Source organism: Aulonocara sp. 'chitande type north' Nkhata Bay, linkage group LG20 (assembly GCF_057382095.1).
Source record: "Aulonocara sp. 'chitande type north' Nkhata Bay isolate Kocher_YH1m ecotype deep benthic linkage group LG20, A_spYH_male_GT1.1, whole genome shotgun sequence".
Classification (NCBI taxonomy): domain Eukaryota; kingdom Metazoa; phylum Chordata; class Actinopteri; order Cichliformes; family Cichlidae; genus Aulonocara; species Aulonocara sp. 'chitande type north' Nkhata Bay.
The window spans coordinates 29,535,918-29,558,851 of NC_141363.1; the positions used below are offsets into that span (position 1 = coordinate 29,535,918).

At 40.6% G+C, this 22,934-nt stretch overlaps 2 protein-coding genes across 2 annotated transcripts in view; both read left to right on the forward strand.

The window, feature by feature from the left end:
• Positions 1–1,756: 1,756 nt before the first annotated feature.
• Positions 1,757–17,284, forward strand: top1b (DNA topoisomerase Ib). Its single transcript, XM_086277430.1, has 21 exons — positions 1,757–1,906; positions 2,220–2,244; positions 4,264–4,360; positions 4,910–5,042; positions 5,337–5,392; positions 6,274–6,378; positions 6,462–6,552; positions 6,656–6,741; positions 6,862–6,977; positions 7,064–7,185; positions 7,271–7,393; positions 7,468–7,655; positions 8,552–8,696; positions 8,801–8,944; positions 9,980–10,165; positions 10,679–10,747; positions 10,869–10,983; positions 12,678–12,805; positions 12,970–13,064; positions 13,308–13,457; positions 16,068–17,284. Exons 1-21 carry the CDS (start codon positions 1,874–1,876, stop codon positions 16,168–16,170), a joined length of 2,310 nt encoding a protein of 769 aa, XP_086133556.1. The 5' UTR covers positions 1,757–1,873; the 3' UTR covers positions 16,171–17,284.
• A 2,258-nt stretch (positions 17,285–19,542) lies between these two features.
• plcg1 (phospholipase C, gamma 1) overlaps positions 19,543–22,934 on the forward strand; it is a 31,205-nt gene continuing 27,813 nt past the window's right edge. Inside the window, exons 1-2 of the mRNA XM_086276819.1 lie at positions 19,543–19,818; positions 20,867–21,154. Of these exons, the coding sequence (XP_086132945.1) occupies positions 20,938–21,154 (217 nt within the window). The 5' untranslated portion in view covers positions 19,543–19,818; positions 20,867–20,937. The remainder of the gene's footprint in view (positions 19,819–20,866; positions 21,155–22,934) is intronic.

A 22,934-nucleotide genomic window follows, 5' to 3' on the forward strand; every position in this document is an offset into this window, starting at 1 on the left:
TTCTGAATCCCACAGGGATTCGGTGGATTCCCCTTTGGACCTGAAAACTCCTGCAAGGATAAGAACCCCAAAGTAGGCCTTTGGGGTTCTTAGATGAATTTGGTCCATCTCCTTCCACCTCTCTCCAAAAAAACACCTTCCTTCTAGATTACTGCAATCCAGAATAATTTTCTGGATGGGATCTGGGATGAAAAGCTCAAATGAAGACTTGATGTCCTGCACATGAGTAACTGTCAGCCGTGTTGGCCCTGGCTTATCACAGTAGCAGCTCTGCAGGGTGGCTCATTTCTTGGGCAAGAAGACCATTCAATTTCACCAGTTATTGACATCCATATTTCTTCACTTGCTGTCTGGTGGGCTTGTTCTGGTCCTGGAGCTGGCTGCAGATGGGGTGCTCGTCTTCGTTTTGTTACTAAATGGTGATCAACCTCGTCCTCTTCTTCAAAGTCACTGTCAGACTCTGAATTTTCAGAAATGTGAAATATTCTGAAACCTCTTTGTCAACATCATCATCCGAAGCCCCTCTCTCTTCCAAAATCAATTGCATGGCCCTCGCAGCAGATAATCTTTTGCCATCTTGATCAGTTGTGATAAAGAACCACACTGGCAAAGTCTTATTTATAGTATTATGCCCCTAATTTGCAGGTGGGACAGGGTATGAGAAAATAAAATTTGGATCCCTCAAGAAAGAGGGTAAAATGTGCGGGAATGTAAGAGCAGACGGTGTTGATAGTTGAATTTTCAACAATGTTGCAACTTTGTGCGGGAGCAGGAGGGGAAGAAAACACTATCAGCAGCACCAGAAAGGAGGAAGACAGAGTGTGGGAACACAGGACCTGCACTTTCAACACTTTTATTAGACCTGGGTCCAGTGGACCCGAACACCTTGTATGTAATGTAAATGCGTGGGGGGAGGTACAGTATGAGGTCATTGAAAATTAGTCCAGATTTATGTTCTTCACAGAAAATAAGCCAAAGCCAATGAATTTCAGGTTGAAAAAATAATTAATTGTTTAATTTTTCTTTTGAAAAAAACTGAAAACGGGTCTCACAGACCCGAACACCATACAAGGGTTAAACAATTTCTCTTCCACGACGTAATCCGATAAAAACCGATCTCTTTACCGTCGGCTTCCCGTGGCTGTCATGCGACCGGCTATTGCAGTTAATAATACAACAAATTCTTGCCATTTTTTGTGTTTCTTTTTATCGCTGTGTGACTGTCTTCATGTGAAAGCCTGCGTGCGCTAGTACCACTTGCCACTCGTTCCCAGAATCCTTTGCGCTTTTACCCCTGAATGACGTCACATTTTCAATGTTTGTTCATAGATGTCAAACATGGGGCCCGAGGATCAAAAGACTTCAATGTGGCCACTGGACATGACATCAATTTTGGACTTAACATAACAAAGTGTGGGGTTTTTTGTTGTTGTTTTGGTTTGGTTTTTCCAATATGTACTATAGAAATATGCTATAAAATAACAACAAATGTTCACACTGAGCTAACATAACTTTTTTCCGTAAGTTTACACACATATTTATCAAATTGAAGCCCAACAGGAAAAGCTGTAAAAACTTGTGAAACAGCTAAAAGTTCAAAATCTTTGGGCTCCAACACAATTTCCAGTTTTCCGATCTTTTATGTCCAGTGTCCTCACCAACCCGGTAAAAATGGTGTTATGATAGCGGTTCAGGTAAGGACCATGCACAGCCTTCTTCCAGGTTGGGTTGCGCATGCGCAGTCGGTAAACATCGGGACTCCATTCCAGGCTGTCAGTAAGGGTTCCCCGAGCCTCGCATCCTGTGCGGCTGCATCCTTTAACAGCTGTCTACTCTTAACTTTACCTGCGTAACAAACAAAAACAACTTGACCATGAGCGGAGACCACGGACGCGGAGACTCCCAGGTAGCTTTTGGCCGATAATTAGTGTCTTCTGTACAGTTTTGGATCAATTCTCTCAGCAATAACAGACATAACACAAGTATTAACCATCAGGATATGAAATGAGCGCAAATTAACGTTAGCTGTCGCTGCAAGTTAGGCTGCTCTGTTTATTTTAGGAGAAAACTTTTACATTTTTGTGCTCTCTCGGCTCTTTGTTGTGCAGAAATACGCACATTCCTAGGCTCAGCGTATATTCCTATTGAAACTTGAATAAGCGAGCTTACCGGCGTTTTTAAAATTGAAATATTAAAAACATATTTTTCACAATTTTCAGGTCAATTCCGGATCTAAAGGAAGCGGTAGGACCTCTAATGAGGATTTTCTTGTTCATTCTGACTCTTGATTTCCAGCTGGAATCTGTCTACTGTTAGTTTTTTTAAAGGACAGAAATGGCGTCCCAGAGACTAAGTCCCTTCTCCTCCACTCTCTTGCGGCTATTGTTCAAAAAGAGGGTCTGAAATGCACCCTTGCCAGTCTCGTTTTTTTAATCTGACGGGGTATTCCGAAAGGGCCTGGCGTCGTGTAAATTTTGCATGCTTTAGACTGGCGATACGTGCGTGGAATCGCAGCGAATTTTGGAGCCGAAAGTGGCCGAATTGGGGCTGAGGACTTAGTCTCTGCGCCATTTTCTTTTTCTGTATGAAGCAGGCAGGGCGCCGAGCACAGAGCCAACTGTCTGCCGTGATATGGAGGCGAGAGCTGGGAGCTTATCGCCTCTCCCTGCCCCTATCTCACCACCACCTGTGCTCTGCCTCCATCCTTCCTTAAGAGATATTTATCTGCACTGTTAACGAGGAATACTCACACCAAACTTCAAGCCCTCTCACACACTGAAAAAAGTTGCACGGCATTATTAAAAACATCCACATTTTTTTATTTTTTTGGCACAAATTATACTTAAATTACACTTAAGTTGGGAGCAGCCTTTTTTGTTTAAATGCTTTATTTGATGCAAAGCAAAGCTGTCTGAGGGAAATTAGTTTCTTATTAAAATGTGGTATATATTACAAAAGCTGATTATGTGGTTATTAAACTGCCATGACAACAGAGAGTCACAAGGTGATGATCAGACTGTTTCAGGTCTACCTTTGGGGGGATTTTACTCAGCAAGAAGCATTTTAATATTAGGAGAACATGCAGAATCATTATGGGCTAGTCGTTTGGCTGGCAGCAGGAGTGTATGAAAACAAAATTGATCTATGTGGAAAATACCCGTGGAGGAATGATGTTTTGCTGGGTGGGTATGAAACATACTTAGCCCCCCCCCAGTCCTCACCAGCCAAGTTCTTCTTTTGGAGATTTGTGTCTCTTATTGTCTCATTGCAATTATCTCTGCATGCATTAAGAGATTTTTGTTTTGTGTGTTTGCATGTTTGTTGACAAAGTGTTTCTCCGAGATTTGGAACCAGAAGTAAGGGAATGGACGTTTGTTGCACAGTTCGTCCTTAAGATGTCACTTCTCAGTAGATTTGTTGCAGCTTTACCAAGGCATGTACATTCAGCTGCCGCTTTATTAGGTACACTTTGCGCAGGCTGTGGCCTGCCTTCAGAGCTACTTTAATTTCTAGTGGTATAGATTCAACGACGTGCTGGAAACGTTCCTCAGAGAGTTTGGCCCATGTCGACATGATGGCATCATAGATGCTGGAGATTTGTAAGTTGCATATCCATCCAGCCATGCATCCCATAGTGTGCTCTTTTGACTTGTGATCTGGTGATTGTGGTGAGCCTGTGCAAATTTTAGCCTGTTCTTAGCTGACAGGAGTGGCACCCAGTGTGGTCTTCTGCTGCTGAGAGATGCTCTTCTGCACATTTTGGTTGTAACAATTGGTTATTTGACTTACTGTTCCTTTCCTATAGGCACTTTGGCCATTCTACTCTGATCTGTGGCATCAACAAGACGATTTCTCCCAGATAACTGCCGCTCTCTGTAAATATTTTTGGACCATTCTCTGTAAACCTAGAGATGGTTGTATGGGAAGATCCCAGTAAATCAGCAGTTTCTGAAATGTCTGGGATATCTGGCACCATCAACCACACCACATCAAAAATCACTTCACCTTTCCTCACCTTTTTGATGCTGCCTGAATACATAATAAATGCTTTCATGTGAATGGCTGATTGGATATTTGCATTAACAAGCAATTGAATAAGTGTACCTAATAAAGTGTTGGTAAGTGAATGTTGCCTTGGAGGTGACACATCCTGACAAATCATGCAAATTGCAAACAGCTAATTGTGAAAGAATCATTTAAAAAGTTTTTGTTCTGATATCTTTAAATGCTTCTCAACAAGTTGATTTCTCCCTTGTACTGTAGACACACACAAACATAAAGACAAGCACAAAGACAAGGAACACAGACACAAAGATCACAAAAAAGACAAGGAGCGAGAGAAATTCAAGCACAGCAACAGGTAAGATGTCTGTTTCTTTGTCTCAGTTATTTGGTGATCTGCTAAACATCATTCACACCTGCCTTTATGTTTGGCTGTTCCCTTACTCTCTTGAAATAATCGGTTTTCAGAGTTAAGTCTTTGTAATGGTATGTATTCACTTTTGCGGTGTTATGGGAACATTTTAAATGAGGAGGATCCTGACAAAATCCAAATTTCATTTTGTCAGTATCAAACACAGTAATATGAAAGACTCAATAAGTGACTGCTGATTTAACTAAAATAAATACAGCAACGTCAAATTAAGTTTCTTAATGAAATCTTTCAATCTTGGAACCATTGTGGATTTGTTATGGTTTCTTTTTGTGTGTCATAAGTAGCTGTCATTACTTTGTCCGTTATTGTTGACAGCCCGCGTCTCTGTCTTTGTGTGATTAAAAACGATAAGCGTACGTTGCCGGTGGTTGTTTTTTTGTTTTTTTTTGTGATGGCATCTTCTGTGTCTGCACATCCAGACCTCGTCTGACCTTTTACGCTTGATCTCTGCCTTTTGTGTCTTCTGTGTTCTAGTGAGCACAAGGAGCACTCTGAGAAGAAACACAGAGACAAAGACAAAGAGCGACTGAAGCACAGCGACAGCAGCTCAGACAAACACAGACAAAAACACAAAGACAGGGACAAAGACAAGAGGAGAGAAGAGAAGGTTTGTTTATGGGTCGTCGGTATGCTTTTAAATGAAAAGCTTTATATGTGTTTGGAGTAAAGATTGTGAGTCGTTATTTTTTGTGACAAATTGTTTTTGGTCCTGTTTTTTTTAACGTTTCTAAAATCCTCCAGAGAGATTGGCCTCATTAGAAACAAACACTGACAAGCAACCAGAGCCCCTCTGGTTTTCAGTTAACTCTGACTATATGCTAAAGTTTAAAATTAGTTTTTAAAGTTGGCAAAGGTGTGGCATACGTTTTAACATGGTTTTCTATATTTTCTCATTTCTCAGATTCAATCATCTCATTTAGAGAAGCCTAAAAGGGAGAAGGAAAATGGATATGTGAGGTAAACATGATCGCTTTGTTGCAGCTACAGACTCTGCACAAGTCCTGAAGCACATTTCATTTCTTTATCTATTACTTCTAGTGGTAAAATGCTCTTGAACAACAGTTCTCCATTATATCCGAAGGTTTTTCAAAGTTTTACTTTGAACATTGGCTGATTTTTTGTTTTTGTTTTGTGTTTTTACTTATTTTCAGTCCAGTCCTTGTACCTGACCATTTTCAGAGGAATGTTTTTTTTGTTTGTTTTTTTAAGACACTTAACACTGATGTATGCATGATTCAAGCATAAAAATGGCACTTGCCAAAATTGATAAAATTATGAACACAGTAACGTGACAGATTTTGATTGAACCTGGAATATCATTTGAAAAGTGTCTGGCAAATCCTTTATTTTTCAGCTTGCTATTTATTCCAAAACACACTACTAATATAGTTGAAAGAAAAAAAATAGAAAATGCAGAAAGAAACACGGTCAGTCATGGATTAGCCAACATCCAACGAAGAGCTTTGAATGTCCTTCTAGAAGCCTGGAGAACGATTCCTGAAGATTTAAAGAAATTACAGGCTTGCCTAAGAGACTTTATAAATGTGGTCATACCAAATATTGACTTTCATTTTAGAATTGCACAAACTCTGTTTTTGACTTATAGTCTGCAGTGTCATTTGTGCCTGCACGTTTCAGTCCATCACTGCACCCATTTCCTGTTTTTCTAGCAAAATAACAAGAAATGACAGATGGCTAAAGACCTTTGCAGTTATCATGCAGTAAAAGTACTCATGAATCAGCCGTTATTTGCTTTTAAAATAATTATACTAAAGAGCAGTTATTGCTTTGTTGTCATTTACTAAAATGCTGTTCAATGCGTTTGACGTGCCAATTAGAGACAGGAGCCCTGCTGGCATTAAGAGTGAACCTGAGGAAGACAATGGCTTCTACCCCTCACCCCAATACAACAAGAGCTCCAGACAAGAGTATGATGATGAAGAGTAGGTGTCATTCAAATGAATCCAATACGCTTGTAGTTGCAGTTCAGCTTTGGTTGTTCATGTAGTGGTGTAATTTTCTACAGATATGAATACAAGCCCAAAAAAGTCAAGTTGGAACACGACAAAAAGGCCAAAAAGAGGAAACATGAGTACGACGAAGACGAGGAAGATGAGGTTTATTACATGTTAATACACTGTAATGACAAAAATATTTTCCGGGTTGGGGCATCTGCTGTGTATCTCCTTGTAGATCTATTTAATAGAATCCATTTTTTAGGGTATAAAGCACAAAAAGAAGATAAAAGACAAAAAAGGAACAGACGGGAAGAAAGTGAAAAAAGAAGAAGAAGAGAAGTGGAAATGGTGAGTTAATTATAGACACAAATTGATCTTTTCCTCAGGAAATTACAAACCACTTATTTAGATAAAGTGCAGTTTTTTCTCTCTCATCGGTTGTGTTGTGTTGTTGTTTGTCATGATTAGGTGGGAGGAGGAAAGATATACCGACGGCTCCAAATGGCGCTTCCTGGAACATAAAGGTCCAGTGTTTGCGCCTCCATACGAACCCTTGCCAGGCAAAGTTAAATTTTACTATGGTGGTGAGTCAGTTTGTATTAAAGAAAACTTATTTTTGTGTACTTATTATTATCTTTTATTAAAATAATGTAATTTCCTGTATTTGTAGGTAAGCCTATGAAGCTGAGTGCTCCTGCTGAAGAGGTTGCAACATTTTTTGCCAAAATGTTGGATCATGAGTATACCACGAAGGACATCTTTAGGAAGAACTTCTTTAAAGACTGGAGGAAGGTGAGGAAAATGGACATGGCTCTGCAGATAGTGTGAATTTCCAAGTATTTAAATGGGGCTTCACATGTCTTCTGTTTTATTTTAGGAAATGACATCAGAGGAGAAGTCTGTGATTACTGACCTGAATAAATGTGACTTCAGTGAGATGAGCGAGTACTTCAAGGCCCAGTCAGAAGCTCGGAAACAGATGTCTAAAGAGGAGAAACAGGTATTGCAGTTAGGTGCACTCTTCCAACCTCGAGAACTCTGGGATTTCTCAATATATCTTCATACATCTTGTAGAAAATCAAAGAGGAAAATGAACGGCTCCTTCAGGAGTATGGTTTCTGCATCATGGACAACCACAAGGAGAGGATCGGAAATTTCCGCATCGAGCCGCCGGGCCTTTTCCGAGGACGGGGGGACCATCCAAAGATGGGCATGCTGAAGCGGCGCATCAGACCCGAAGACATCATTATTAACTGTAGCAAGTAGGAAATCTCTTTGTCACCGTTATCGCCACCTCAGCTGCCCTGATCTTTAACCGTTCCTGTTTCAGAGGCGAAGCATAGCAGAAACATAAAATCTGGACACAAGTTGTTGTTATCGTGTTTGGTTATGAGATTTACCACAAGGTGGCCCTGTAAAACCATTTTAGGTGAGGACATGTGAAAGATGATGAGACTGTTGTTGTTAAAGGGATAAAATAAGAGGATGTGTGCATGTGAAAGGATATAATAAGCAGCAACTGATGAGGCTTTGAGTATTGATGAAGTGTTTGGTCAGGAGGTCACAGGCATTTACCCCACACCGATCACCTTGTTTTACCACCTGTCTGCCTTGTTTTCTGTTAATCTGTGCTTCTGTCTTTTGATTTTGTGGTTACCGTATTTATTTACAGACTGTGGAAATGATGTTGTTTTTGCTTTGGAGACGGGATGTGTGGGAGAGTTTATGGGAAAGCTAAATTGTAGCGGTCAGTTGCCATCAAAGAAAAAACACTGGGTAAAAGATTGTACGTGCTGCCTGTCGCATATACAGTATGGCAGATGTATCACTGACACACACATGCGCTTCTGGCACCATGTCAAAGGTGGTCTTCCTGTCAGTGTAAACTGTATCCGTGCAAACAATAACACAAGCCAGGGAGGACATGTTCACCCCTGCATACTGGAAGGTGGGATTTTATGTTCTCTTTGCACTATTGTCTCATACCTGTGGTGTTTACACTGCAGAAAAAAGATCAGTTATTTAATTTTTGGTACCTCTGAGGAACGCTTTTAAATCAGCACAAAGCTCCACCGTGGGAACAGCTCCAAACATAGATCAGTGGAAATGTGCCAGCATGTTTTGCACCTGTTTGGTAACTCTGGCTCTTTTTATGTAGGGACTCCAAGCACCCCAAACCTCCCCCAGGGACAAAATGGAAGGAGGTTCGACATGACAACAAAGTAACCTGGTTAGCATCTTGGACAGAGAACATCCAGGGCTCCATCAAGTACATCATGTTAAACCCGAGCTCCAGGATCAAGGTACCCGCGCTTTCGCCGCCTTTTCCCCCAGTAACCTTTTTTTTCTACCATTTTCCCAATGATGGGACGTACGTGTGTGTGTGTGTGTGTGTGTGTGTGTGCAGGGGGAGAAGGACTGGCAGAAATATGAAACTGCCCGGCGTTTAAAGAAGTGTGTGGATCGCATCCGTGCTCAGTACAGAGAGGACTGGAAGTCAAAAGAGATGAGGATCAGACAGAGAGCTGTGGCGCTGTACTTCATAGACAAGGTAAATAAGAATACAATAAAATTATGGTGACTGCACCAAGTGATAAAATAGATAAAGTAGATTATAGACAAGAACGTACAGCAGCTTTGATTTAAGTAGTAGAAGTAGAACTAGTGGAAGTAGTAGGTTGAAAAGGGAAATTGCTGTAAAGTGACGTGAACTATTGTAGATAATTCAGCTGAATTTTCACATCTCGTGCATTCCCTATGCCTCCAAGCACTACGTTCTCATTTCCGTCCATCATCCCTTTAATGTGTTGTCCTCCACAGCTGTCAGTCACTCACCAGTTCCTATTCCGAGCTGAACATATTCCAGGCCACCATAAGGCCATTGCTGACTCCTCGTCTCATCTCTCACTCCAGACATCCAGGGCCGTGGGCCCACGTGCAGAGGCAGTCCTGATGTCTGTGCTTGAGATATAAACCCCACCAAATTAGAATGAATTTCCTTCCAACTTCAATCTACTTTTCACTTTTTCAACATTGCTTCTTTGGCTAGTTCCCTATCATACGTCATATCATCTCCATCTATAAAAATCCCAGCAATTAAATCTTATCTTAGACGGCTTCCCCTCTTCTTCCTCCCTCTTTGGCTGGGGTCAGTGTCACTACTGGTAGCATGAGGCAACACCTGCACCCTACAGAGGTTTCACAGGTAGTCCAGCTCCTCCAGGATGGCACATCAATACGTGTCATTACCAGAAGGTTTGCTGACCGTAGAAAGTCCTTAACCCATCAGTAGGACCAGTATCTGCTCCTTTGTGCAAGGGGCAGGGTGAGCTGGGCTCTGTGCTCACTGCATGAAACTGTGGAGCCTGATTGGCATTTGCCATAGAAGACCAGCATCTTTGTGGTTTTTGGGATGTCTTTAAATTCAGCCCTCTGTAGGCTGAAAATGTTAATTTCCATCAAACAATGTGGTATCCTTTAATTTCTAACAGCTCAGCAGTTCATCACAGGGCCTACATAAATCCTGACCAAATGTTCTGCTCTGAAGTTTTGCTTATGTTTGTGATGTTTGGTGTTTTTCTCATAGCTGGCTCTGAGGGCAGGTAACGAAAAGGAGGAAGGCGAGACGGCGGACACCGTTGGCTGCTGCTCGCTGCGAGTGGAACACATCAAACTGTACCCCAAGCTGGACGACCAGGAGTACGTTGTGGAGTTTGACTTTTTAGGAAAAGACTCCATCCGCTACTACAACAAAATACCCGTGGAGAAGAGGGTAAGGAAGGAAATGAGAAGGGGAGGAGTTAATGAGGGAAGAAAGAGGTGCTGTGGCAGATATTGGTTGTGTAATGACAGATGTGGAATTTAGTGTTGATGAGATAAAAATGTTCTAATCTATGGAGGATGTTTGTACAGGCAGGTGATCAGAAAGAAATAGTTTTCCGTCAGCTCTGCCTCACAGGGTGGTCTGTTTCCTGCCATTAACAGAGTGTACAAACGACACACACACACACACACACACACACGCGTTTTTAATTGCAAATTCTTCAGCACGTCTGGGTCCTGTCTATTTGGCTGCATTTCCTCTGAAGTACCAGTTAAAAAGCACTCACACAAAGCACACTAACCTGCAGTCTATAAACCACCTGCACTTGTCATCATGGGCACAAATAAACCCACACCCTCTGCTGGTAACAATGTGTCAGTGCATCCATGGCCACAGTTTTAAGAGTTAAATGTAAGTGACTGATTTGAGGCTGAGTACATCTTCGTTCTTGTTTCCTGTCAGGTCTTTAAAAACCTCCAGTTGTTCCTGGAAAACAAACAGCCTGAAGACGACCTCTTTGACAGACTGAATGTGAGAAACACACAAGAATACCTGCCTTCACGTTAACTGTTTACTTTAACTACTTTGTATAATTCTGATTCACCTGCCCTCCTTAACTGTTGTTCCCTCTTCTTTTCTGTGTTTCCTGCAGACATCTATTCTAAATAAGCACCTACAGGAGCTGATGGATGGACTTACAGCCAAAGTTTTCCGTACCTATAACGCCTCCATCACCCTGCAACAGCAGCTCAAGGAGCTGACCTGTTGTGAGTGAAAATGGTTTCATGTAGTCTTATAGCAACTCATTGTCATCATTAAATAAGTTAGTGCTAGTCTCAATTTATTAGGTACTCTTTGCTACTCTCAGGTTTGGCCTTCACAACTGCCTTAATTCTTCATGATATAGATTCAACAAGGTGCTGGAAACATTCCTCAGAGATTTTGGTCCACATTCATATGACGGCATCAGTTGTTGCAGATTTGTCAGCCACACATCCATAACTCAAATCTCCCATTCTACCTCATTCCAAAGTTTCTCTATTGGTTTGAGATCTGGTGACTGTGGAGGTTGTTTGAGTACAGTGAACTTCTTGTTATGTTCAAGAAACCAGACTGAGATGATCTAAGCTTTGTGACATGGTGTTTTATCCTGACAGGAGCGGGGTTAGATGGATTCAGCAACAATACTCAGGCAGGCTCAGCTGGTATTAAGGGGCCCGAAGTCTGCCAAGAAAGCATATCCCACAACATTACACCAGCAGCAGCAGTCTGAACTATTATAAGACAGGATGAATCAGTGTTTTCATGTACATCAAATTCTGACTCTACAGAATGAACTCAAATCTCATCAGATGAGCCAATCTTCTGTTGTGCAGTTTGGGTGAGCTCGTGCAAATTGTAGACTCATGTTCGTGTTCTTTGCTGACTGATGTGGCACCGGTGTCATCTTCTGCTGCTGTAGCCCGTCTTCTTCAGTGTTAAATGTGTTGTGCTTTTAGAGGTGCTCTTCTGCATACCTTGGGTATAACAATTGGTTCTTTAACTTTTACTGTTTCCTTCCTGTCAGCTCGAAGCATTCAGATTATTCTTCTCTGATTTCTGACATGAACAAGGCATTTTTTCCTAGAGAAGTGCTGCTCACTGGATATTTTTTCTTTTTTATACAGTTCTCTGTACCATTAGAGATAGTTGTATGGGAAAATCCCAGCAAATCAGCTGTTTCTCAGATACTCAGACCAGCCTGGCACCAACCAGCACGCCAGGTTCAAAGACATTTAAATCACTTTTCTTTCTCGTTCTGACGCTCACTTTGAACTTGACCGTGTCTGCATTCCTAAATGTACTGAGCTGCTGCCATGGCTTATTAGATATTTGCAAGCAGCTGAACAAGTTTGCATAATAAAGTGACCTGGGAGTGTATGTGAAGCTGTAACTGGTGGCTTCTGTGCTGTGTTGTGACCAGTGACTGTAGAAGTGATTTTGTTTTCTACAGTCACTGTTTGTGACACCTGGACTCTGGAGTTTATATTCATGACAGTGCAGGTATTAAAGTATTGTTTCCACCATGTAAACAAAAGTACTGACTCCTGCTCCTCTCACACAGGTAACTTTAAGCCTGTACTTTTAAGCTGTATACCAGTCTACTTGTACTGTACAGACAGATGTCATTATACGCGTGTCTGTTCATTAAACCTGGGAGAGCAACAGCGCAGAGGAAAGGTGAAAAAGGAAGAAGGAATGACTAATAATAACTGTTCACATGAGCATTGTACACTTAATGCCTTTTTGGGCCTTTCCATTCAAAAATAACTACTTTATTACATTATGTGATAGAATTATAGTAACAGCAGGTTAGCAGCAATTTAGCAAATTGGCTAAACCCTTTACACAGCAAAGTTTGGGTCATTTTAAATTTAAATCATTCTAAACTTTTCCTCTTATGTTGTTTTTGGATCAACAGCTGATGACAGCATCCCAGCAAAGATCCTATCGTACAACCGAGCCAACCGGGCCGTGGCCATTCTTTGCAACCACCAGAGAGCTCCGCCTAAAACATTTGAGAAGTCCATGCAAAATCTTCAGAACAAGGTAAACGTCTGTGTTACGATTGTTTCTGGTTTTGTTATTCCTCCATTAGAATTTGTTCTCAGTAAACAGGCATTTTTTTTTGTACCCATTAAAGGTAAAGCTATCCACTCTTTTGGTGGTGCAGCTTTTAGACTTCACTCTGTGTGCATTTGTTGTGATTGTAGATCGATGAGAAACAAAATCAACTATCAGCAGCCAGGAAGCAGCTGAAGGCTGCCAAAGCTGATCACAAGGCTTCCCATGATGACAAGAGCAAAAAGTAAGAAAACATTAGCACCGCTAATGAGTACAAGAGAGTTTGATCAATTACTTAATTACTTAAACATCTTTGCTCCTCAGCAACGAAGTTTAAATGGTGTCCAGGGCATTTAAAGTCTGTCGTTATAATTCCTCGTCTCTCTCTGTCTCCCCGCCTTCGTACACCCCCGTCTTTGTTTTCCTTTGCATCTTGTGTATCTGTCTTCTTCCTTCTCTCTGCCCTGTGTTTGTTTTTCTTTGTAAGGGCTGTGGAGATGAAGCGTAAAGCTGTACAGAGGATAGAGGAGCAGCTGATGAAACTCCAGGTGCAAGCCACAGACAGAGAGGAGAACAAACAAATTGCTCTGGGAACCTCCAAGCTTAATTACCTGGATCCACGCATCTCTGTGGCATGGTATTTATTGTGCACAGAAGACATTCTGTATCTGCGTTTATTAGCTGTTAATTATTATTTAATCAGAGCATCTTTTTTTTGTTTGTTTGTTTGTTTGTTTGTTGTTTTATACTATGACTTTATGAGCAACCCCCCTACTGATAAATAGGCAGGCAGCCTCTGGGTGGGTGGGTATGTGCAGTCCATACCTACCCTTGGTGACAGAAAGGCAGGAAATGCTTTTGCATTGTAGGAAAAGGAGCAGCTCAAGCAAAAAAGCTAACTGCTGCAAAAGGAAAATAAGAGGAAGAAAAGCATGTGAGCGTGAGGAACAATGGGGTTTGTTTCTGAAAGCTAGGGAGCGTCGCAAAACAGCCCTCCTTCCTCCATGTGGGAAGGCAATGAGGTGCTGTCTGTGGGTGAATGGAGGGACTTGGCCATAGAGAGGGGGAACATGGCGGTCCGCCCTCCTTAACCGATGCCCCACAGCTATTTATGGAGAACCTCCTCCTCAAGCACAATGGATACAGGAATCCTCCGTGATTTTCTTGGTTGTAGGGCGTAAGGGATGGGGATCCTAATAAAGGGTGGTGCATGGGAACATGGTGTAAACTATGGTATTTGTGAGTAATGGTATGGTGAAGGTACACTGGCTTAACGGCTAGGAAATTAAAATTTTAGCTAGTTAATCATGGTTTCTCTCATTTTATTATATCTCAGTAACAGCTTTAGCTTTTGGATGACTTAACCAGGAAAGTCTTTATTGAGTCTTTATCTACAAATTTCAAAATTAACTGTCAACAAAATGATAAATCTGAAGCAAGGACTCAGAAGTTGAGCACAAAGATCAAAAACTTTAAACATTAAAAGCAGCAGCAGCAATTAAACAGAAACTGACTTTCACTAATGTTAACTGAGGGTCCAAATAATACACAAGACCCTTGAGACCATAACATAAACAGTACCGCGCTGCAGAAGAAGTATAAATACTTAATATACATCGTAATATTTATTAAGTAATCTTTGTCAAAGCTGTCTAATCAAAAGTGTTTCATTCTGTCTTTATTCTTCTTCTACTCCATTCTTGCCACATTTTATGCTTTTAACTTTGCCCTCAACAGTCACATAAAGCTGTGTGAAGTGTGATTGTTAGTTTGTTAGAGTATTGGATCCACATGTTAAGGTTTAACCTTCAATTATAAACCGTAATTGTTTTTTATGTAAAAACTACAAAATCAGAAGCTGTGTGTTTGTTTTTATGTATTAGAAATAATATGAGAGCATAACGATTGACTGTCAAACTGTCCACTGTGTACCTTTCACCCCAACACAGCCGGGATAGACTCCAGCCTCCCTGCGACCCTGAATTGAATAAACAGATTTAAAAAAGGATGGATAAATATGTTTTATGTCCTGCCACAGGCAGCAGGCTTGTAAAATCTTGTGTGTCAATTAAGTACCTTTGTTCCAGACGTCTCAGATCACAATGATGTGAAAAAGAAAGCTTTCAAAAACTCGACCCCAACAACCGCTTTTAGCAGCAATAACTTAAAGTAATTGTTCTCTGTAAGACTCGTTCACATTGTTGTGAAGAAACTTTGTCACACATTTCTTTACAGCTTTAGTTTTGCTTTAGTTCATTGAGGTTTGTGGGCATCTGCACAGCTCTCTTAAGGGCCTACCACATTTCATTCGGGTCGAGGTCTGGACTTTGACTGGCCTGTTGCAACACCTCGACTCTTATTTTTTGTAGATTTGCTGCTGTGCTTGGAATTGCGATTGCCCATACTTGTGCTGAGCTTTAGCTGTTGGACAGATGGCCTGACATCTCCCTCAAGAATACTTGAGTTCCCAGGTCAAAACAAGCCCAAATCATCACCCCTCCACCACCGTGCTTGACAGTTGGTATAAGGTGTTTCTACTGATAAGTTTGTGGTAGAAAAAGAAGCCTACACGAGGGCCGTGTAACCAGAGTGAATCATTTTTTTTACCATCACCAGTAGTTCAGTGTTCTGTGAATGTGTGCATAAAACCTTTCTTAGAAAACAGAAACTAATTTTCTGTTTGCAGCTGATTTGCTCTCTAATATTCTTCTTAGACTTTCCTGTTCAGTGAGTCACATGGACACTTTCATGCCACATTGTTTAGATTGCCTGCAAACCAAGGACAAACGGCCCAGTCAGTCTCCAAGCCAAAGACGATGTGATGTCCTACTGATATCCAACAAACTGCTGCAAATTTACCAGTACTGTAACAAAAAATAAAATCCAGTATTAGTATTGACGTGACAGCAGACTTTCACTGCATGCTTTTTGTGGCCAAGTTATAACAATATGTAGAGAATATATGAAAAATTAAGTCAAATCTCTTAATCTTGAAATCGTTCATATTGTGTTTTATTGTTTTTGTCAAATGAAACACTCAAAAAGCAAAAGAGAGAGCGAGGGGATCTGAAACCGTAATTATACAGAAGCGTAAGAAAACTGCAGTTAACGGAAGCTCGCAAGACCTGACAGCAGCCATCAGCTGAAACAAAACCACTCTTTTATCAACCTATTTGTCGAACTGCCACTGTTGCATTTCACACAGTATTTCTTTTTTCATTCTGTCTTGTCTTTCCTCCAATCCCAGGTGCAAGAAGTTCGGTATTCCCATTGAGAAAATCTACAACAAAACCCAGAGAGAGAAGTTCGCCTGGGCGATCGACATGGCCGATAAAGACTATGAGTTTTAAACCTATTTAATGTTTTACCTTTTATACCCATGCCTTTGATATGAAAATGGTTTGCAGGAGATGTCAAAATGTTTCCACTGTGTTGCTGCTGCAGGGCAGTGAAGGAGGAAGGTAAGCCTCTGCTCGAGAGCCGATCGCAGGTGAATAATTGTGCTGTACATAAGGATTAGCTATGTATAGGAAAATAACTCCTTAACCATTTGACCAAGCTGCCGAAGGGCATCTCTCTCTTACAAAACTACAGTATTGCGTATGTAGCTGCAGCTATCTGCCTGTGACCCAGCAGCGACGGACGCATTAGTATTATCTTTTGTGAGATCAAATGTATTGAAATTTGTAAGCCATCAGATTTATTGAGAAATAAATCTATATTGTCATAGAATAATGAATTAAACAAATGTTTGTATGGGAGACTGTGAGACGCAACACGAGAGAGAGGTGATGTGATGACTTTTCATTTGTGTAATTTTAGTGTGAAAGATGAAATGAAATGACAGACTGGTGACAGTGTGAAGATCAGAAAACCCCCAGCACTATGCTCGCACAACTATTAGCGCACAGAATGTCGTCCTTTTTTCCATCACCTCTCTGAGTTTGCTGTTTCTTTCAGGGATGTACATATACTTTTGTCTGTTTTTTGTTTTGTTCTTTTAGTGACTGATTCAGTATTTTTTAAAATGTGTGCTGTAAGCATTATAACAGAAGGCTTTTCATTGCTCAAATGCAACTTTTGCGTGTTCGTTTCCTCAGTTTTACAATGAACTCTGTGTAATATGGATCTTGGTTACTTGAAGCAGCTGAAAGGCAGTGTATGTACTGTATGCCAGAGCTAAAAAAAAATAAAAAATAAATACAGGATAGCTCCTCCTGACAAAAGGGGGGTGGATTTTTGCCAAATAAGATCTCAAAAGTCTGTCATTGTAACGTGCTGTTTTTGTATTGCTCTGATAAAGCAGAACGTGTCTTTGAATTCATTTGCAAATGTGAATGGATATTCTAACTTTTGTCATTAATATTTCTTGCTATATGATCTTGTACCACACAATCGCAATCCTGGTTAGTTGAATGCTTGTTTTGAGCTTTGTAGGTTTCAGAATAAAACATCAGACTTGTCTTTTTCGTCTTTTTGTTGCCAGCTTTGATTAGTTTTCAAGTGGGCATTAAAAATAAGCTCATTGTCTGATTACACATGTCTGTGTAATCATTGTCTGATTCCTGATGTGGAGGGAATCAACAGGAATCAGTCAACAACTTATGTTTTAAAATGTACAATTATAATGGAAAAAATAACAAAAAAAAAATAAAAGTTTATTTAAGGCTATGTTTAGGAGACAGTAAGCTCTGTGTTCAGGAAAGGTCTGGGTCTTTAAGAGGCCGATACCATTCCGCTTCAACTGCTCGTTGTGCCGTTATTTGCAGTCAGAACAGCAGGGTCAAACCGGAAGTGCCATGATTGACTACAAATTAAGTGCATGTCTTTGTCAAAACGTTTGCCCTCAAAAAGAGTTTTGCAGATGTTGGATTTAGAACGCAAATCAGGTAACGATGCTTTACCTCGCAGCAATTAGCAGCCATATACACATATTTTAGCTGAATATTGTAATACAGGGCTACTGACTGACTTTTAGAGATGGCAAATCAGGTCAAAACAACAACCCTTAGTCCTTGGGTTTATAAAACATGGACATTAAAGGCAGCGGGAGAAATTTAATGTCACAATTCTGTTGAGCAAATACAAAAAATATCGGGGTGTTGATAATACTGTACACTGAAGAATAATTAGGGAAACAGGCGTCAGTGGTTTCTTTGAAGGACATAAATCAGTCTGATTAAGTTATCTACCTGAAATGTAAGTGACCTTAAAGTGTAGTTATTGGTTTTATTTAGTCACTTTTTCCCACTAATAAGTGTGACTATCAGAGAAACAAACTGTCTGATGTCTCTGCTTCTCCACATCTACATACAAAGAAATCCAAGGTAAACAACAAGAAGAAAGAATGTTTCAAAATGATGCAGTAAGAAAAATTACAAGCATATAATTAGATGGTATCAGTAATAAATGGCTTGGATGTAAACTTAACATACAAGTGATAAATACCTGTTTAAAACTATAGACTGTATACAAAGATGGACATAACCACTATGACATCAACCTTGGCTTTGGAATTTTGGATTTTAACTAAAAAAAATAAATTGCCCTACTGAAGTTTGTTATGAGGGCTGAAACTGTCCAAACAGACAGAAACTGTCCAAATTGTATTTTGCAAACGTTATTTTGTAAATATACTTTTTGTGTTGTGACGCTGAACATTTTACCATAAGAGTGTATGGAATCGGACTCCATTTAGGAGCCATCTTCAAGTGACAACTACTTGTTTTTTAATTTTAATTATGTTGCACCAATTCACAACATCAGCCACCTCATGTTGTTTTGTATAGGAGAGTAAAGGCCCTACAACATTAGAAACGCTCCCCAACAATCAGAGGCTCTCCCCTATGAGCTCTGTCATATCTTGAAAATATGACAGGGTCACCATTTCCTTCAAGGAACCTCAAGGAGCGGCAGTTTTTTCTGCTTCCTCATTCAACTGTGGATGTTGCTTCCTATTTAAAACCAGTATTACAACATGCTTCACCGTCACCACAGATGATAAAGCAACTGCATAAACAGAACACCAAAAGTACACACGCTCGCCAACACTCATGGTGATGCCTCTGTTTATTTGAAATAAAGCACAACTACTTTGATAATAAACATTGATAATGATAATAAACATGCATATGTTAAATGTGTGAAAGATATGTGAAGTGTTATGTATCTGTTTTTCCATACAGCTGTTGTGAATAGGGCGACCAGATCGCTATAAAATAAATGCAGACTAAACACAGTTTGTGCGAAATGCTAGCTCATAAGGAGGTCGAGTTATTGTTGAGGTTTTCGCTATATTAATGTAGTCATTACTTTACAATACAAAGCACCTTGAGGTAACTGTTTTTGTGATCTGGCACTATATAAATAAAAGTGGATTGAACTGGCATTAGGATAACCTTTTTCTGACTATATTAAAAAGTTTTTGCAAAAGCCAGAAATGTGCATGAACCAGTCAAAATGTGTAACATTGTCTCAAGATGTAGGACAGTGGGGCAAGGAATAAAACAAAAAACAAAAACAAAAAACGAATAAATTAAACTCGCTGTCCCACATAAAGAGGGACATCAGGTCGCCCTAATTAAGAAACGGGCGCGTTACACGAAATTAATCTTTTTTTAAACTACATTCTCAACCTCTTTACGCGACGCGATTACTTCTTTTATTGTGAAAAGCCGCGACGGAAGCCTCGTGACAGACTCCGGGTCGCTTGACGTGCCAGAGAGGGCCTGCGCTGGCTTGATCCGAAAGCAGACAAACTTGCGTAGTCTTACCACGGGCTTCGGTGTCTGTCTGCCTCTCTCTCTCTATGGACGGCCAGAGGCGAGAAGAGGAAACGGGAATTGTTGTTGTCCGGACCGCAGCGCCTTATGAGAGCCCGGCGATGATTTAATCACGGAAAACCTGAGTGTGGGTGGGAAAAAAAAGAAGGAGAAAAGACGCGAGGAGAGAGGAGCAGCCAGCCGTTGGAGATGTGCGGTCGGGCCGAGATTGCGGCGGTAGGTAGTTCCAGCACGGCAGCCCCTCTCCGACGTGTTGTTTTCCCAGTTAATTTTTCTTCGCACGGAAAAGGAAAAGGAGGAGTAGGAATGAATAGAACAGCTACTGCTACCTCAGCCCCCTGTTTTTTTTTACGGGTCTAGCAGGGTATGTTTGTTGTTTTCGCCCAGCGAAATGCTAGCACACACCGGCCCCGTTTCCACGCCGTGAAAATAGCCAGACGGTTCTTGTTACAGCGTTAACCCCACTCTTCTGCCATTCGCCACCAGTTGTATTCCTAAAACTGTTTTCACAGGAAACTTTTTTTCCTGTAGGGAGTTACAGGCCTGTTGGTCTTTTTCTTTTTTTAATTGAAAAAGCAGTCTAAATAACATTAAACCCCGTTTCTCCTTTCTGTTGTATTTATCTACATCAACATGATTTCTCGTTGCACGATGGGTTTCTGATGCAGCTCTCATTTATTCACACCACTCTTAATGATACATAATGCACTCTGATGGGATTGAAAGGTTGTAGCCTAATCGTTGCTCTCAGTACTTGTACCCTTAAGTTAATAAGGTCAAAGGTATGTTTTGAAATATATTCTTTGCCCACATTTTTTGTTTAGCTTGTAAGTACGGAAGATAAGATGATCTGAGAAGTTGAATGTTTGTAATCAAGACGTACAACGTAAAATATCTATCTATATATATATATATTTGTGTGTGTATGACATGACATGAGTCATTTGTGGTTTCGGGGCTGAACATTAAAGAAGAGTTTTTAGAAATATAATTTTATAAATGGTCATTATAAAGCATTATTACTGCCTACGTTCATATTTGACATGTATCTCAACATATGGGTAGCAGTGTCTTACAGTGTGCATTTATTTATAAAGATTGGATGATAGAAACATTTACACTTCATGCAATATCGTTTAAAGCATGGCTCTTGACAGCATCAAACTCTTTGGTGCCTTATAATGTGCATGCAGCACTGACACACATGAAGTCCCAGAGGAATTGTTGTTTCACGGGCTTCCCCTCCCTTCTTCTCCTCCTGTAGGTATCCCTGTCTAAGCCTGTACTGAGCAGATTGTTCTGAGAGGAAACGGATAACAAACAGGGGAAGTGAACATGGCTGGGACCTCTGGCTTCTTTTCCAATGGACCTGTGCCGTGGATGGACAACGCCACAGAGATGAACAACCTGTACCGAGACCTGGAGCTGGGGACAGTACTGACACTATTTTATTCTAAGAAGTCCCAGCGGCCAGAGAGAAGGACATTTCAAGTAAAGCTGGAGACCAGGACTATTATCTGGACTCGGGGCACGGATAAAATAGAGGGCGAGAGTGAGTATTCTGTCAGTGCAAACATGCTCATACAAATATCAGCGCTCCTGATGACTGGTAAATTTGTAAGGTATATGTGCCAGAACTGGTTGGTTGGCATACAGTCAGAAATATGATGGGTGCAGCGTTTTTTTTAAGATGCTTGAATGCCTCACAAAAGACTTGCACGATGGGCCGACATGATGGTATTGTGAACAGTTGGATAGTGTTGTCAGTTAGGATGTGATGTCACATCTAAAAGCCCCAAATAATTGAATTCATACAGCAAAGACGCAGTGAAATCTCCACTGATTCCACTGATCAATAAGAGACTGGTAGTGCAGTGATATTGTAGATGTGGGATTTTTTTTTTTTTTTTTATACATTACAGCTAAAAGTGCTTTAAGCGTCAAGTAACTAGTCGCTATTGGTGTAAGATATTTTAGTTGATGTCTACATTGGAACCCAAGGCAACTGATTAACCTTTAAAGATGCCAAAACCTTTGTGTTGTGAAAAATGTAAGTTGTACTGCCAGGATTAAAAATTAAAGTTACTGAGCAAATACATGAGTAGTTTAAGAGGTTGGTTGGTTTTACAAGGTTTTTACACTAAAGACAGTTTGGAGAAACTGGGATCAGTACGGTAGAAGTAAAACTGAACCGGCTGCTTTTTAAGCGCATAAATCAATCTGATAGCTAAAGTTGTATGATAGAAAGAAAACATACAACCCCGCCTGTGTGTCGTAATATCAGTGTTTAAAGTGCTTCTTTACTGAACCACAGGTTGCTTAAATGTTCAGTTGTTTGGGATTATTTTCTTGCAATATAATATATTTATTTCTCTTGGAAAAAGCAGGTATGAATATCAGAGGAAGAAGAAATTAAATCACGTGTCAGGTACAAATAGTTGTAGGGTCGACGCAGAGAAGAAACACTGCTTCCTTGCGCTCTTTTGTTCCTTTTTAATAGGAATATTCTGTATAGTACCAGGAAGCTGGCATTCAGGTTAATCTTCAACAAAGCAGCGTGTCTAACTGAGGACGCACAGGCCTTTAGTGAGTCGTAATGTCATCTGTCTCTTGGGTAGCAGGATGCCTTGTGCACAGCTGCACTCTGCTCCGGATGCAACAAAAAGAGCACACACACACATACACAAAGGAGGGTAGGCTTAGTGGTGTTCTTTTCTTTTTTTGTTTTTTGTGTTGATGTTTTTTTTTTTTTTTTTTTTTTTTTTTTTGGTAAAATCAGTATCATCTTCTTAGTGAAGGGTTTCATACGCCCATGAGCTCATAGCTGCCATTTGATACTCCTGGAGAGGTGAAATTGGCCTGAGCTGCTCATTAATGTTCAGAAATAGAATACCAGGGTTTTTACTGGAAGTGTGTAATCGTTCAGGAACGATTTGGCCCCGTGTATTTACCCCCTATCAATGGCAATGAAAGAATGATGTCCATTAACTGTGGAAACGGCAGTCTCGTATGCTTCTAAATATAAAGTGCTGAGAAGTGGACCCATTTGTTCCATCCTCTCTTAAAGTGTATTTTGTGCATTTTTTTTCACCACTCCACGTGATTTGCCTTTCAGTTTTTGCCCCGTGTTTCCAATCAGATAATTGGCTGCACTCATTTGTGGCTCGCACACTTGTATATTACTCTACAGCACACTATGATGTATGTGCGGCTTGACATAGCAGGATGTGGTCTTGCAGAATGATTGTCAGTAGACAGACGTGCCTTCTGAGCGTGTCATAAATATGCAGCTTGGATACCTGGGCTTCACAGTCTGTCTTTTTAAGTGAAAA